Genomic DNA, 18,329 nt, shown 5'->3' on the forward strand with positions numbered 1-18,329 from the left:
AGCATGTATGACCTTACAAAAGGAAGGACGTCAGCTCAGAGATTAAGGAAAGATTAAGGATATTAATGAAAAGAAAGCTCAGAAAAGGTCCCTGGGTTTTGCTACTAGGTATTAATGCACTTTCCTGAGAAATTGGTCATCTGGTTCAGAGAAAAACCCATCTTGCCTGCCCCTGAAGAGAGCTCACAACATGTGCTATGACACCCTGCACTGCGTACAACACTGAGTTACCTCTTCCCCTCCAGGAACAGGATTCATTTCTGTTGTTCAAACAAGCTGCTGAGTTCATCCAACAAAAACTCCCATCAGCTGCTGCACTTCAGCTCGTCCAAGTCTGCAAATAGTACTATCTCTTTGTTCAATCCTGCTGAGCAAATACACAGACCTCACCCACTGTTTCTCAAATGCTTCAAGGAAACCACACTGAAATGTGTGTGCAAAGGAAACCACACTGAAATGTGTGCTAAGAGTCTTCATACTGTTTGCTGCATGGAATGATGTCTTCCTAAGGGTGGCTTAATCAGTTAACAGCAACAAAGCAGAGAAAGGGGCGTTGCTTCATAGCATATATTCTGAGGAGATAACCTATGATGGAGCAGATTGAAAGACAAAAGGCTCCCTAAAGTCTGTAATCAAGTGTTCAGTGAGAAACTAACAGGGTTCACCAGGTGAACAGCACCCAGCTTCTCCTCATGCTGAAATACCGGTAGCAATTTAGTATTGCTGATACTGTGTTCAAAAGTCTTTGACAAAACTTGATCAGGATATGTTAAACCCTGGTGTTTCCTCCATCTGGAACACTGATATCAAACTTGATAGAAATCTGCGAGACGCATCTATTTTTTGAGAGAGTCATTAAGAAACTAATCAGTTTGTAGAAAGAAAGGAAAAAAAATAATAAAGGAGGAAGCCTCATTTTCCTTACATATATTTTAATGGTGAAGAATCTTTCAGCACAGCAAAACTTCACTATCTGCATGTGAGAACATGCAGCCTTCCCAGCCAGCTGCCTTATTAAATACCTTTGCCAAACCCAACCAATGTATCAAAGTATAGCTGAAAACGTGTGTTTCAGAAGCTGAGAGGTTTGGACAGCAGCTGCAAGTCAAGTGCACCTGAGCTGAGATGGCTCTGAAATGATAACAGTTAATTTCAGTTTACTATGGGCACATTAACAGGTTGTCATTAATGTGTAAATTACCTTTAATGCCTATCACTCTAGAGAAGTTTTTTTTTTTTAAGTTCAGGATAGAGATGGGGGTTAGAGAGGTGTAGGAAGAAGCACAAAGGGAAAGCCTTTGCTTCCCCCTCCAAGCAAGCTCGTATTTCCACAGATGAAAAGCTTGTTAGGGCTGGCACACAGAAACAGTCACATACAAAGCAGCTGAATCAGCAAATACAATACAGGCGACCTCTGCAGCCTGGCCCTGAAATTAATCATTTTGGACCCAGCACGCACCATTAAACATAATCTATTTCCTCTGTTGAGAGCTGTGGTTAATATTTATCACTGATACACTGTTCATGTATTTCGAGGTCCCCTGTCCAAACGTGCAGCTGATCTGACAAAAGCACCCAGAACTCCTCTGTGCTGTATATTCGTTAAGAAACCATTAAGCATGCCTGTGAAGTGACAGTGCAGCTGTCCAGAAGTGCTGTAACACACCACCATATACACTATGTAACTGCAGCACCATCCTCCTGCATATTTCACAGCCTTCACAGCCACTAACATAACATGCAACCCATCGTCTGGAAAACATTTGCTAAAACAATATTGCTAGGGCTCTGCTGAACTGTAATAAACTTCAAGGCGAGATGTCAAATTGTCTCAGTTGAACCTCGAAAGTTAAGGACAAAAGCAAACAACCTCCAGAATAACCCCACTAGATTTTTCTAAAAGAAAGAACAGAAAAAATATTTGCTATGCTCAGAGTTCATTTTTCACCTTAACTTGCTCACTTCACGGTTCTGTTTGTGAACAGAGAAAAGATAACACTGCCACTGTCGGAAAATGAGAAATGGGACTTCAGAGTCAGGCAAAACATTTTCTGAGCTAACTGGCTACTCAAAGCTGAGATTTGCCTGAAACTTTATGAATTACAAACCCCACTAACATTTCTGCTCAGTGCTCCCTTGTGCTGTTCTCCAGCCTTGCACTTGGAGCTGTTTGCAAGTTAAGTGCACCTTCAGGTCAAGAAAAATATTAATCTCTGAGAGCAATCATTAAAAAGGAAAGCTCATCCCTCACAAAGGAAACCTTCCTGGTATGAGCTATCTCAGAGGAAAACTGCTCTTTAACCTCACCCTGGAGATGAATGCTTTGCAGATCTGCTGTACAAAGCCACCCCAAACCCCAACAATCCATTTACAGAAATACAAGTTTCCCAAAAGGCTATGTTTCTGTGACATGAACTTGCTATCTTAAATCATTTTGGGTTTTGTGATCATCACATTTCATTTACAGGCAGAGTATTAATATTGCTACATATTTCTGACTCTCTTAAAAATTATCTCCTCCATTCCCAGTACTTGTGGATTTTACATTGCTGACAATAAGTAGTGATACTAATAGTTTGCTATTGTAGAAGCAAATATACTATTTGCTCTCAAAGCTGGCACACAATAAATCACCCAGCTCGGCCCCAAGAAGTTATACTACAAGCTTCAGCACAAGTGGTCAAAAATGGTGTTACAAACTTTTAGTACCACCTTTACGAAAAGTTAGTATACTACATGTGATAGCATACATGTTTCTACCATAAGACTACAAGTATGTTCAGGGGGCTGGAGCACCTCCCGTATGAAGACGGGCTGAGAAAGTTGGGGATAGTCAGCCTGGTGAAGAGAAGGCTGCCTGGAGACCTCATAGCAGCCTTCCAGCACCTGAAGAGGGCCTATAGGGATGCTGGAGAGGGACTCTTCATTAGGGACTGTAGTGACAGGACAAGGGGTAATGGGTTCAAACTTGAACATGGAAGTTTAGATTGGATATAAGGAAGAAGTTCTTTACTGTAAGGGTGGTGAGGCACTGGAATGGGGAAGTTGTGAATGCTCCATCCCTGGTGGTGTTCAAGGCCAGGTTGGATGAAGCCTTGGGTGGCATGGTTTAGTGTGAGGTGTCCCTGCCCATGGCAGGGGGGTTGGAACTGGATCCTTTCCAACCCTAACTATTCTATGATTCTATGTTACGCTTAGCTCTGCACAGAGACTGGGACACCCACAGGATGTGGACTTCTTGCCTGCTTCTCAAATAAATGAATTAAGTCCTGCCTTGGCTACCAAGCCAGCACCTACTACTGGTTTGACTGGCATTCAGCAGAGCACTGAGGTGGACTGCTCTGCAGCTGCTTTTAGCATGTCTCTACTGAACTAGCCTTTCATAGGCATTAATAAAATCAATGGTCTTTTATAGAAGTGCTAAAACAAAACACCAGAGTTTAAACAAGCCTTGCCTTTCAATCCAGGAATAAAAAATCCCATGTCCACACTACAGTCTTTGTGGTGCTCACAGCATCTGCACAGACACTGTACTAATACAGTCTGTGCTCAGCCCCACAGAGTACTTTTTATTTTAAATTTCAATGAGTGCTTTGGTTAACACTTCTGCACTGATACCTGATATCTCATTTCTTGTGGTAAAACAGGGAATAAACTAGCAAATGGGTTTTATCTTTTTCCATTTTTAAATTACACAAGTACAGTAACACCAGCCTTTAAAAATATAATATCTAAGTCAAATTTCTTGTGAACATACAAGCTATATAGATTTTTCTCTGCTCTACACAACATGCTGCCTACCTTACCAACCAAATACACAGAGGACTGTTTATGAAATTACTACATCTGTAAATGTTTGGTTTTCTTAAAGAAAATTAAGGCGGAAAATATTTTCAATAAATCAATCACACTTCTAGATGCAGATTAAAGCAGATGCACTGTGCCACTGAATAACTATCACACGTACCACATTTCTAGAAATAGTATTTTCTCAGTTAAATGATTAAATCATACCAACTTTTACAATTATAAGGCCCAGTTCTGCCTTTTCAGCCCTTATCATTATTATTTACTAATAATATGACAATCCTTCCCCAACATACCTCATCCATAGAGAAACTTTCTTCAAGTCTTAGATCTTACAATATGCAGACTGTGACAGCAAATCTGTTATTCACCCTAATATTCTTCACAGATGCCTCAGGAAAATTCAGAAGGCTCATGCTTCCCCAACACTCAACACACAAAGCAACACATATTCAAAACATATGCATCTCTCTTGTTGACATTCCCCTCCCAGAAGTCAGACACTCGAGATATCAAAAGTTCACATGAAAATTATTCACCTTCTGATACATGTAATAGCATTTTAAGGGAAGAATTGACTAACCCTTTCTCCAGGAAGCTGAAGCCAGCAGAACACCAATTCACAATTCAAAACCAAGACACACACACACATACTTCCAAAGCTGCTAACACTGCACAAGACTCTCACAGCAGGACAGCAAGCCACCTCTGTGATCCTGGGTTTTCTTTCTCGATAAGGTCATTAACTACATTTGAATAAACAAAGACCAGGCAAAGCATTAAACCTATTGCAACTCCCACCTACTAAAACTAAAGCTGCTGTACAGAATTATAACCTAGATTCAATACTACAACGAGAGGAGGGGCAAACAGAAAACAACATTCTGAAATGAAAATGGAGGTCAACACCCTGTTCTCACATCTCGCACATCACAAGAAGAACTTAAATTTCCAGCACTAGCTTCTTTTCAAATCACAGAAGACAAGAAAGTTCTTAGACAGCTCCACGTCCGGGCTCTGCAGTCCCTGTTTAATGGGGTCTAGAAAGAAAAAACCCTCTAAGACTGGAAGACTTTTCATATATAGCCTCAACTAACTGCCCAGTCCCCAGTCTGCAAAAAGAATATACAAAGTCTCAGTGTAGCCTACCACAGAGCAGATTTTAATAGCAATTTATTCAGTGAATATTTTCCTCTGATAACATATCTGATAATGGAGCAATAACACACTTCTCAATGCTGCTGCCTAACACCAAAGCAGAGGAAAGTCGTTTTCTCAAGATGGCACAATGTTTGCTACTTAGAAGGAAGATTTGAAAAACAACAGTGCTAGTTTGCAAAAGAAGCTGAAGAAAGAATCAGTCACTTTTGCAAAGTGCTTGGAGACTTTCAAACAAAAGGTAGCACCTATAACTCAAGCATACTAATGGTAGCAATACCTTCAAATAAACCAGAGAACAACTGAAATACCAGCTTCAGAACAAGCCTTTTTTAGTATTTTAGAAACACAGCTACCATACAGTTCTGTATGGAGAGGTACGTCAGAGAGAAAACAAAATGGTATGTGCATAGGAAGGAATGTGAACTATCTTGGAGCTTTCAGCTATTAACAAAGGGTTTTAGCAATGTGAAGAATGGAAGTTAATAATACAAACATCCTTGTAATGCACTAGCTTCTCTGCTCCAACACTAGTAACTGCTAATTCAACTAGGGAAAACACAGCAGTGCAATGAGTCAAAAATCATTCAATATTTACCTGTTCAGCAGTATACAGGCAGTGATGTGATGGAAGCCTATGACTTTGAGGAGGATTAGTGTGTTAAAACACTGACATTTGGTGTGACCTCTGTAAACATCTGATTGAGTGACTTTCCTTCACAACATGTACATGTATAGATGTCTTGAAAAGGAGTTACCACTGACTCTGTGGTTCAGTTACCAAAAAGGTATCAGTGACTCATTTTCTATAAAGCAGAAGGTAAATAGGAAGTTGTTGCAAAATAGAAGGTCTAACAAGCACGTAACACTTGATACTTAACTTGCCAATTAAAGTATGATTGCATGATTTAATGATCTGTTTGGTATTTAGGCTTCATCCACTGCCTAAATAATAATCTGCAATCCCTAATAAAGACACTGAAAAGAACTGCAAGAACATTATATATGTTTTTAAAGTATTTCAATTAACAACTAAGTACAATTATTTTAGTACTTACGGGACATGTGTATTACCCTTCTACTAATAGCAAATCGTTGCTGGTTTTCACTTAAGTCATCTCTACCATTCCTCACTTATGTGTGGAGAGAGGGAAGTACGCTCCAGCCTCATCAAATAAGCAACTGAGAATACTGAAGCTGGTTTAGTACAGTTTTGGTTGAGAAACTTTTACATTGCCTGGACAAATGGATTTCTGTATGTCTCATTAAATAAATAAGATTCTTCTAAAACCACTGCCCCACGAAACTGCCTTGCACAGGAAAACCGTGACAAAGACCAAGATGAAGATTTTCTAATAAAGTGGCTTGCAACACCTGGAATGCAAACCAGAATAAACAGAGCATAAACAGCTGCTGACCTTCAGAGAAACGTTCTTACAGGCTCTTCACTCACACAAGGTTTTGAAATTTTGGCTGAAAGAGTTAACTTTTCATAAAGGAGAGCAAAATAATGAGTGTGAGAGCAAAATAATGAGTGTTTGCCATTACAAATATAAAATGTCAACTCTGATTATCACCTACTGCATGTCACATCCTATCTTTAGGAGCTTTTCCAGTAACCGCTACACAGACTGCACATAGGTATAAGAACGTACGGTGATTTCACAATTATCTTGTTCTATGAGTGCAGAACTATGTTCCCTGTATACTTCTGTGGGAAAAGGAAACCCACACCATCAATACGTTAAAACTTACTACTTCCTCTTTCTACTCATTACTTACAAACACATAGTGGTGGTAAACTGTGTAAGACCAATAGGCTAATATAGCAGACCAGTTCAATTGTCAAGTAATAATGGTTTCATGACTTCTGGTACGGGAAAGTTTTAACCACTAGCTAACCAAGTTGTGAGATTTACATCATTTCCCTTAGGGAAGGATTCCACAGATACACAAATCCCTGCCAAAATATTTGGTTTTATTGTACTTAAAGCTTCTCCTCTTATAATCAACCATCTTCTCTTACTTCCTAATATGTTTTCCAAATATTCAGTAGATTTCTGACATACAGAGGTTGCTCACATTTTAAACTGATATGGCAGAACATTGACTAGATTTGCATTTTAACACTTAACCATTCACTCATTGCTCCAATCAGTTTCCATGATTAGTGAGTGACATTTGAGTCCCAGAAAAACTCAGACTCAACTTCTCCAATCCACAAACAAAAAAAAGCTTCCCATGTACAATAGAACAAGAAATTTGACTCCTTTGCACCTAAAAAGGAACCAACACTTTTTCTATCACGTCAAAATGTGAGGACAGACATATTAAGGACCTAAAAGCAGCTAAATGCAACAGCAATACAAAGCACAAAGGCCTTTATAAATCAACTAGTGCAGCCACGAAGCCACATAACAAAGAAAACCTACAAAGCAAATTAATAAAATTAAAAAATTCTACTCAGTACAACAGGTAATTTTTTTTTTATGAGCTCCATCCTGTGTTCTACAAAAGGAATGTGAAAAAGAAAAGTTTCATTTTTATGTAACTGACAGGAAATAAACAGTTGGCATTACCTGCATCTTCCAAAAAATATTGCACGGCCATCAGCACCTTCCCCTGAGGTTGTAGGTCAAGCTATGGAAAGAAAGATACCAAAAGTGAAGTAAGGGGTTGAAACTCTCAAGAACTTAATCAGTTCTTTCCAGGGAATCAAAGAATAATGTTCAATAACTATTATTACCACCCTCTTCCATATCTCATTTCTGCAGCTGAATCGGGCTTTTATTCTATTGCTTTTCCTAGTGAGCTGCACTGCTTTGATGTCTACCCAAAAGTTCAGCGCAGTTGAAGTTCACATTGTTTTTGCATGTCCTTTCACATTTCTGCAAAGAAGTTTGTTGGCTTCTGCTTTTACTGTTAATAAGCTCAATTTGCACTGCCTTCATAAAGTGTAAGAAGCTACTAAGCATGGAAGAGTCTGATTCAGTCTTCACTTCAGCACAAATTATCCCTGGGTGTACAGTAAATACAACTTAGGAATCAAAAAAACCCCACCAACCCAAGCCCAAAGTTACATCAGATACACAGGTAATAGCATGAATATCCCCAGATACACATGAATATCCCCACAAATCCCATTATCCTACTGGGATATCTTTAAGACAATGTGTGACAGAACACATTTGTCCAACAAAGCTTACTGAAGGCAAAGACCTCAGTTACAGCTACTATTGACAGGCTGTCTCTTCAGACACAAAAATGACCTTACAGACAGACTATGTTAAATAAACTAATATCTCTTTGCTGGGCGTAATGGTCTGTCCAAGTCATGACTGAGGTTGTAACAGAGGAAGTAACACTGATGATGTCTACACGGTACCTGTTCTACAGACAATAAGCAGAGAATTTCAGACCACTAAATTGGCTAAAACTGACCACTAAAACCAAAACAGATACTAGGACATAACTAAGCAGGAACTGTTACTACCTGCTTATCCTGCTTTAGCCCACCCAATAACAAGGTCTTTTGTAGGGTTCCTGTTCTGAGCAAGTTCAGCAAAACTGCAGCCCATAAGGCTTTGAATGCAGGACTATGTGTGAGATTTTCAGGAGACTGGCTCTCATGTCCTTAGCACTAACTGTACTTCAAAGACAGAGATGGGCAGTTCCTGTATTAGCAAATAGACAGTTTCTGGGCAAGCTGTCTGGAGTGCAGCTTTATGTGCAGCTGGACAAGGGGCAAGACCACTTATAGCATCTATCCATCTAGCTAGACAGCTCTCACCCAAATCACTGAGTCTTATTTTTGCATACAATAGAGAAATGTTGAACATTCAGGACACTAATTAGGGTTGCTTCAAGATGTTATAGAGTTTTCTGAGACAATAATGCCTGTTCACATTCTCACAACCCTTTTTGTTGGACCAGGGTCTCAGCAACTTCAGTTGAATCTGAAAGTTGAAAGCTAGAAAATAGAATTTTATAAAGATTACATAATTAAACCCTTAATTAATTAAAAATCATTTACAACAAAGTAGCTAAATGAATGAAATAACATGCTCAGCAACTCTTCATTTTTGGGCTCAGGGGTTTGATCCTCCCCTGCCTCTCATTTTCCCCTCTTTTTAGATGAGCAAAACAGAAAATATTGTTTATATAGTTCAACAATGAATAATAACTACTGACATTTAAAGTAAATGTATTTCTAAATTTAAAACTACATTAAACCCCAACTTTACCTCCCCTGTTACACTTATGAGATCCATATTCAGAACTGTACTCAGTATGATACAGGGGCAAATGACACTCTGCAAGATGAAATACCCTTTGACTTCACATACAAACAATTGGGACACAGGAGCAAGAAAAGATTCCAGGGTAACAAAAATGGGGATATTGAAATATCCCCATTACAGCACCATCAAGCCAACTAAAATTTATTGGGGAAAAAAAAAGAAATAATAAGGGGAAATGTCTTAGGATAAGCTTCACCTTATTCTCTAGATGAATTGCAATGATCAAATCCAATTTAAATATCTGCTATTTGCTATAAAAAACTACTAAGCTTCACAAAACAGGCACTCAACGCAATATGTGCCATTTTTTCAGCTACTAATGCCATGGATTTTACTGTCAATTTCTTGAAGTTTGACTGTACATTATCTGCTTTAGAAATGCTGCTAAAATAATTGTCTTACAAGCCCTGCCACACATGCTAAAGGGATTGAACAATTAAACTTTCAAAGGCATAAGGCACCCATTCAGCTTGAAATGCTGAACCAGGTCAGAGGGTTTAAGGAATTAATCTTCTTCCTTACCCAGAATTCTGCTTTGCCGTTGCCTTTTTTGCACCGCTCTGCCAAGACTGACACACCTACAGTCACTTCAGATAATGGCTCTTCTGCTGCTTTCATGAGAACAATCTGAATCACCCGTCCTTCATATATGTGGGCGTCAAAAGTTGATTTCCACTCTGGATACATGGTAGGTTTCTTCTGAACTAGAGTTTTTCCTCTCTCTGAAAGCCACAAAAAGGACAGAAACTGTAAAATCAAATAATGTAGGTTTAGTGCATAACAGGATAAAATAAAAAAGAATGCTTGTACTGTAACCCAAAGCAGACTTATTACACATCTCGTACCGTGGTTGGATCAAAGTTAAACTTTCCAGTTCAGACATTCATAGGAAGCAAAGCTCACCCTGATGAACAAGGCACACAGAGGCAGTGAAGGTGTTAACATGCAGCCAGAGAGACCAAGAGGGACAACAAATCGCATTCTGGATTCAGAAGCTGGTTTAGTCAGTCAACTTGACAGGGCATATTTGCATAGCTCCTTTCTGGTATAGATCTCCATGACATGTTCCCTGATCATAGTGGATAGCTACTACTACAAGATAAATTAAGATACGGCTTCCACTGATCCAGTTTAAATTGAAACCAGTGACTGTGAGATTAAAGGTTCCGCATTTCATTAATCTACTTCCAAGTTATCCCAACATTTCACTTCTGTTTGTAAGTCACTTCCCTTAGCGCTGTACTCCTCCTCTGCCACGACTACTTAATATCATTTTTAAAGGATATTATGATGCCTTGTCTGTCCTCTTCTGCAACTGCAGACCTTGTCTAGTTAAGTAAGGAAAAAGCTAAAGTGACCTCAAATAAACTTTTTTTCCTCTTTTTAAACATTTATCCAGCCTTCCATAAAAGCATCTCTGCAGACTCCTTCCTTCAGAGTTTTACAGTGTTTCACTATTCTTACTAGGTGGATTTTCCAACTTTTTGCCAAAGGATTGGACCAGATGATCCTTTAGATGCCTTCCAACCTGGTGTTTTATAATTCTAATACACAGCTTCAGTCTCTCTTGCTATCAGTTAAGCTGATTTCTTCCTGTCCTTACCTCAGGCACAGAAAACAACTGTGAGAACAAGTTTTAGCATATTTCTAGATCTGGCTCTCTTAATAATTCCATCAACACATCCAAAATGATACTGCCTCCTAAGCACCCACATCCAGCTCTTCACTGGAACTCTGGCACACAATGCCACTTCCCCACTTTTCCTCTGCTATTGGCTGCTGAGCCATTTATTCCCATTTGTGCTCAGGTAACCGAACATAATCTTCTACATTCCTCACAATTTCTGCTATTTATCATGATCGTTTACTGCAACAAAAGTGCTTTCTAAGTGCCTCTCTAGCTCTGAATGAAAATCATACCCTATCTGAATGATTACTTCTATGACAAGCAGACCTAAGCCTGCTGCCAAAGGCCATACTGAAATGCTCAGAAATGCCCAGAAACAGCCACCTGAGGACCTCCCTCCATTTCGAAGCAAACTTGAGCTTTCCTCCGCAGTCAAAAGCTTTAGCACAAGTGGTCAAAAATGAAGGATGGGACTCTTCACGAGGGACTGTAGTGATAGGACAAGGGGTAATGGGTTCAAACTTAAACAGGGAAGTTTAGATTGGATGTAAGGAAGAAATTCTTTCCTGTTAGGGTGGTGAAGCACTGGAATGGGTTGCCCAGGGAAGTTGTGAGTGCTCCATCCTTGGCGCTGTTCAAGGCCAGGTTGGATGAAGCCTTGTGTGGGATGGTTTAGTGTGAGGTGTCCATGTCCATGGCAGGGGGGCTGGAACTAGATGATCTTGAGGTCCTTCCCAACCCTAATTATTCTATGATTCTATGATCTTGAATTTGGGGAACTCTGCAGACAGGAAAACTCAAATCCTTAGCAGTGCAAACCTGTTGCCAGAGCCCTGTATGTGGTATATTTAACTACAGCAAAATTTGGAAACATTACAGTGAAAATATATAAGGAAAGCTCAAACAAAAGGGAATTTAGAGATTATTAGGATGGACAACAAAGGTGAGGGGAGATTAAAAGCAGACTATCTGTAGAACAAAGCTTTTACACTAGCCTACTTTTTGGCTTGCTAAAGCCAAAAAATCTTTTTCATCAGAAAGACACACTTCAGGAGGCATCCTTGGGAATATGAGAAATTGCATTCCGAGCTGCAGAATCTCTGATAATAATTAAACGTTTGCAGAAACAGCAGCAGTTTATAGAAGAGTTGGTAATACTCTTTGCAGGATTCTTACAGGGCAAAAGAACTATTTCACAGGACTCTCCCTATTCCCATGTCCCAATTAATACCTGCTTTGATCAGTTACTATATACATTTTTACCCCACAGAAGACTTAAAGTAGTCATTTGAATTACTGGCAATGACTTCCAGACTGACCACGCTGCTTTTGAAATTAAGATCAATAATTACAAATCATTAAAATCAAGATTGTCATGGATCGTACTGCCTGCCTGCAAAGTGACAGCAAAGAACAGCCTTTAAGAACACTGTTCTTACCCCTCCTTTCTTTTTCTGCTAACACTACAGGCTTCCAAACATTTTACATATTTTTAAATTGGCTTAATGCCTAATCATCAGGCAAATTATTTTCTTCTTCCTATAGAGTAAGCTCTTCCTTATCATGTTTCAGCATGCAAATCCAAGAAAAAGTTATCAGTTTGGCAAGATCTGGAATAACAGGAGCATCAGTTTCTTTTCCTGATTACCCAAACCAGTCACTGATCCAAGGTTCGCTGCACTATCCTCCCCTATTTTTTAGTACTTCAAAGACACATGCGAGCAGAGAGAAGAAACATTGGGACAATTCTACTTTTCAAAAGCAGACAGCTGGGGGGGATGGAGGGAAGTGGATTTATTTAGACTACTTCCACCTCTTCACACATTCTGGCAGCTCCAATACTTTCAACACCATTTCTTCAGATGTTCTCCCAACAGACTAGGAAACTGCTTCTTTGGAGCTTAACACATTTGCTTGATGATATTTTCTGGAAGGGACACCACACCTTGTGTTTTAAGTCTAAATGCAGCTTTTACCTCAGCAAGAAGGGGAAAGCCCAACTGTGTTGCAAGGAAGAAGAAAATTCACCCTTTTCTGCATTCTTTGATGTTTTCAGAAGCCCTAGAGCCACAATGAAGGATTAGATGGCTGCAGTCTAACCCGGTACAGCAACTCCCTCTCATCCTGTTTGGCTACAGACCTGCATTCTAGCTAAATGTCACAAAATATTAGAAACCTTTAGACCAGTTCCTGTAAAGAAGCAGTCTTTGAAGACCAAGGGCCTGCTGAACATGGAGGTGCTAACGAGACCTTGGGTGCAAGTCATTCCAAGCAAATAATTCTGCCAAAATGTCTCAGTCACTACAAAACCAAACTATACTTCTCATTATCTATCCTCCAAGTCAAGAAAGATCATTTACTAACCTGTGCTTGAGGATGGTTCTCTCACACCTGCTGTAGTTCAGATCCTTCTCTATGGTATCCGTCTACACCATTCTCTACCCTGAAAACCTTTTGCAAGCACAGTCTTGAACAAGAGGATGCACTAGCATTGACAGACTAAGAAGGACTACAGTATTTCTCAAAAACTTACATTCAGAAAAGCATCACCGTTAGTAGCCTCACCTGTAGTCAATGCTTCCTTCATCTTGATAGCACAGAAAGGCTGTAGTTGTTCCCCATAATTCTGCATAGGTCCCAGCTCGAATGAGTTGAAAGATATCCGTAAGAAGGGGGCCATTGCTCACAGTGATACACAACCTAAGTGGAAAGAAGTAAATAAAAAACCATAGCATGAAAGACCTGCTCTGAGACTTGTAAGAAAGTGAGACATTTCTCTGCAGCCATCATAACTGATAGAATCAATACTCTAAAGTCTGCAAATCTTGAATGTGGCTTTGAGACCATGAGTCTGAAGTAAAACTGGCATGCACTGAAAAAAAAACATTAACATGTACAGCCAAAGACTTAGTTTAAGACACCCTTTTAACCATATCCTGTTAGAAGTAAGTTAACAGTTATGTTTTTGACATAGCGCTTGCTCAGTTTTCAAACACAGAGACCATTTTCATTAACACAAATATTAAGCATTCTTATAAAATAAGAATAGTTTTTTTAATAACATTTTTTCCCTTACACCTGGAACGAAGGGTGAGCTGGGGAGAAAAGAGAGAGAAGAGTGTTGGCTGTTTCAGATACTCCTTTCTCAGCATTTCTCACAATGCAAGGAGGGAGAACTAAAAGCAAAATTAACCATCTAAAACTCACATTATTTTGTTGCTCTTTAGGTAAACATAATTTCCTTTTTTAATTCCTACAGAGCCTCAAAAATTCCCAGAGTTCTAGGCACCTCAGTGGACAATCGAATGATAAAAAGAACCCCTTAAATTAATTTATAAAGATTATCTGAGAAACTACTGAACCACCATACAGTTTCTGTACACTCCATACAGTGCAGCAAAAAACCACTACCAGATGTGCAGTAAGGGTAATGTATCCTTAAGCATGACCAAGTAATTGCAATTTATATGAGTTATGTAAGTTTATTGACATTCACAACCTCAGTAATACTTCTATTCAAGCACTGCTTTCAGGTGCAATGTACTACTCCTAGGAAGCATCACAGAGCTAGTGACTCAAACCGTAAGCCTCTACACCTGCAAATACAGGCAAAGGGAAGAGGGAGAGGTAGAAAAAACCTCCAGCACTACCATGTCACCTGGTTTAAACTGTCAGGAATTGCAAGAATCCAAACCACCTGTAATTTCTAAGTCAACAAACCGGTCTTTCACTACAGTCTTCCCTCATTCTTAACTGCTCTTGAACTTAGAGCAGATTTCAGTTTACAATTCCAGGCACCTTCCACCAGGGAGTTAGCCCTGAAGCTTGAATGTCAACATTGCTTTGTGAATTCAAAATGCTTATTCAAAACGTAAGAGAAAACAGACATTTGATAGCAAGGGAATACTACTGCAGTAAGGAGATGAGGGATACAGAGAAGTAGGGACTAGAAGAAAAGAGTTAACATGGTAACAGGAAGAGATTATGAAAAAAAACAACCATAAACTGAAACTGGGCTGAGCTGGCCTTTTGACTGTAGAGTGTTAGCCAGCTCGGTCAAGCAGCACTAGGAAGAACATCTCAAGTAATCCTGCACATGCTTGCATTTTTTAGTGTAAAGACATTGACCTGAGAAGCAATTAACATTCCTCTTGTATCTCGTGAGGCCCAGAGCAGTCATTTAGATAAAAGACTGTGAAATCAGAGTCTTTGCAGCAGGAAAGCATACAACATCCGATACCATCATTTTGCATCACGCAATCTCCCTATGCGGAGACCATTCTCAATAAATGGAAGAAATTTGTGAATCCAACATTTATTTAGCTAGTTTTTATTAACTGTCTGTTTCTCTATCTTCTCTTCTGTAGAGCAAGACAAACTTAGAAATTGGATTACTTGGCACCACTGCTTACCCCACTAAAAGCCATGACTATAATTCATATTCATGCAGATGGTCATCCAGACTCACAATAAAGTTAACAATCCTCCCACACTAATCCAGCGGTTATTGCAGCTTGGAGCACCATTTGATGAGAATGGAGACTGAGATGACCTCACAAAGAAGGAAAAATAGACAGCTTTTGCGAAGATTAACACATACCATCTGATACCTCACTTTTACAAATGCAATGTAAACACAGTGCTCATCAAAAGTTTTAATGAGGAACATATTTTTGCTGCTCAAGAGACCTTGTGCTCAATATGTTTGGAACTACCCTCAAGTGACCAGTTACATGACTTGCCAACACCAGATCACACATGGTTACTACTCAATATGGATGTTCATCTTTCACCTCTGGAGAAACAGCTTTAAGACCCAATCAGGCCACAGGTAGAAACAAGCTGTGTAGGTCAGCATGTAGCTCCCACTGGAAAGTTTGTTTGACAGAATCACAGGACAGCAGGATAATTCTGGCTGGAAGGGACAGCCTAGCTAAAAGTCACAATTTCCAGTAAAGTTTGGGACTACACTAATGAAAAATTGGAAAGTACAGACAAAACTAACAATTGCACTGATTTCACTCAGACCATATGACTCAAGCGAGTGTTAGTCCTGAAACAGAAGGCTTTGACATTTACTTCTTTAACCCCAGATTAACAGATACCATAGAAATAGGTATAGTGCATACGCATTTTAAATAATCCCACAATATTGCTGATTTCTAATGGCCAAATACATGCAACAGCCACAATTTCAGCTCTCCTTCTTTGTTCTGGATCTGGTTGTTTTAGTTTCATAGTACTTGGCTTCAGTGTGATCTCAAATACTCACTTAGAAATGCTACACACAAGCAATTTAGCAGTCAGGAGAAAACACCAATATCCCAGAATTTCTGATGATGTTCAAACGCATTTAGTCCAAAGTCATTGTGAAAAACTGAAGGCAACTTACTGCTTTTCTATTTCACAATAGCTTAAAAAACCTGCAACAAACTCAAGAGCTTACTTTCATATAACAAACTGCCTGTTCTTGCCAACTTTCTCTACCCATATACATTATGCTTTTTTCACAGAAGTACAGGTTTTAAATTACTTCATGCAAAATCTCAGTATATACTACATACCATACTGTGATGCAGGGAGGTTAATTGAGAAAGGAGGGCTTGGATTTACCTCTCAGACACATTTTCCAGTCCTTGTCTATGCTAAGATACACAGTGAGATAGTTGACAAGTACCAGCTGTACTATAAATAAAAACATACCCCACAGAAACTATTTTTGCCAATGAAACTGATGAAATATATTAATTGTAATTCAAAAAAGTTTCTCAAAATTCCTGCTGAATACACTCGTCCAAAGTTGTCTCATTTGAAAAGCAAAAACACTGAAAGCAATACATATGCTTTGCTTGCTGCATTTTAGACAAGAACTCCTTTTTAGTCTATTTCAGAAGTGATAGAACAAGCACTGATTCTTGTTTTAAAAGTTGTATCTGTCAAGAACTGAAACTGCTATAAAACACCAGCTATGAATTGAGGGAGATTTTACAATCTACTCACACAATCTGTACTGCTGCTATGAAGCATTAAAGCCAAACTGTTTTCCCTGAGGGTATGATTTTATCCAAACCAAATGGTGGAAAAACTGAGATGTGAACTCCCAAAATACTGCAAGTCTAAATGACAGGTTCAATATCTCAAACAGTTTCAAAGTCATGTGCAAGGGTAAAAAAACCTCTAGTAACATTATTCTGTATGAAGTACATGGTGATGGCCATGCTGATTCAGAATCCACCATCAGATGCTGTCCAGCTCTTTTGTTTAGCCAAGGATCCCTGATCTGCCCTGTTGCAAGCTAAAACCATGCTCTGTGTTATCCAGGGCAGATTCTGCAAAATCCATACTAATTTCTGTGAAGCTTTAAGATTGAGACCTTTTGACTGTTTGATATGGAAAGAAAATCAACTGTATTACTACCAACTATAGTGTGCACAGAAGAGGGGTGAGGAATTGAAGCAACTTCACATTGTCAATGTCAACATCTGCTGGTAGAACAAATATTCAATTTTCACATGGATGTGTTTGTAACATGCGGGTTTAAAGAAAACTTCAAAATAAATAAAAATCTTAAATATTTCAAGGAGTATTTTATCAAGATTTGCTAGCACAAAATTCGCATTAGATTAAAAATCTTCTCCACACAGATAGAAGGGATAAATCTGTAATTTCTCTCCTTCCAACAGTGCACAGCAGCCATCAGGAACTCATACTGCAACTGGAGGCACTACTTGTCAGGGCTGTTTTGTTGCTGCAATTCTGCCTTGTCACAAACAGTGAGGACAAGCCACCTCTAACACAATCCAGAAACAAAGACATGGTTGTGACTTTTACGCAAAGCAGAGAAATAACATCAAAGCAGTGGATCATCTGGAGGAAACGTTGACACTGGCCAACAACAGAGCACTGAAAAGACTTAAAAATTAATGGGCCCAAACAGAGCACAGACTGTTCCGTCACTCATATGGGCCTATATCCCTAAGAGAAACACAAATGAGAAACCCCTGCCTGCTGACTGAAGCCTCTGATTTCCTTCATAGCAGTCTGTAAAACATTTTGCAAATGAACATAAAGCTGCACATGCAGGTCATGGCTTTTCCATGCTGCCTCACAGAAATGCTCTGGATGGCATGAGATGACCACTTTCTGCTTAGCTCCTTGCTGAGCCACTTCCAAGACCACACAGATGCTTTGAGGAACACCAGCTCTGGCAGCCAGAATCATGCATTGTTGATCAGTTGTTGTGCTTCTCTGAAAAGATACAGCAGTAACTTTTCTCTTTAAGTTGCAAAAATATAGATTATTTCTAACTTGCAGGTACCCTTTTTTTACAGTTTCCTGTCCTCCATTCTGGCAGTGGACAAGATGTTCAAGAAAGATAGCAACAATTGCCCCCATGGCATTTTCAAAAGCATGAACAATGACCTCCTTCTTTGTGT

At 39.3% G+C, this 18,329-nt stretch overlaps 1 protein-coding gene across 3 annotated transcripts in view; it reads right to left on the reverse strand.

Moving 5' to 3' along the window:
* PRKCD (protein kinase C delta) overlaps positions 1-18,329 on the reverse strand; it is a 66,239-nt gene that overhangs the window by 15,168 nt on the left and 32,742 nt on the right. For all 3 annotated transcript variants that reach the window (XM_065686966.1, XM_065686964.1, XM_065686965.1), the window contains exons 2-4: positions 13,459-13,593; positions 9,789-9,988; positions 7,545-7,605 (exon numbers count right to left, since the gene is read on the reverse strand). In XM_065686966.1, the coding sequence (XP_065543038.1) occupies positions 7,545-7,605; positions 9,789-9,988; positions 13,459-13,573 (376 nt within the window). In that variant the 5' untranslated portion in view covers positions 13,574-13,593. The remainder of the gene's footprint in view (positions 1-7,544; positions 7,606-9,788; positions 9,989-13,458; positions 13,594-18,329) is intronic.

This window comes from Lathamus discolor, chromosome 7, assembly GCF_037157495.1.
Source record: "Lathamus discolor isolate bLatDis1 chromosome 7, bLatDis1.hap1, whole genome shotgun sequence".
Taxonomy (NCBI): Eukaryota; Metazoa; Chordata; class Aves; order Psittaciformes; family Psittacidae; genus Lathamus; species Lathamus discolor.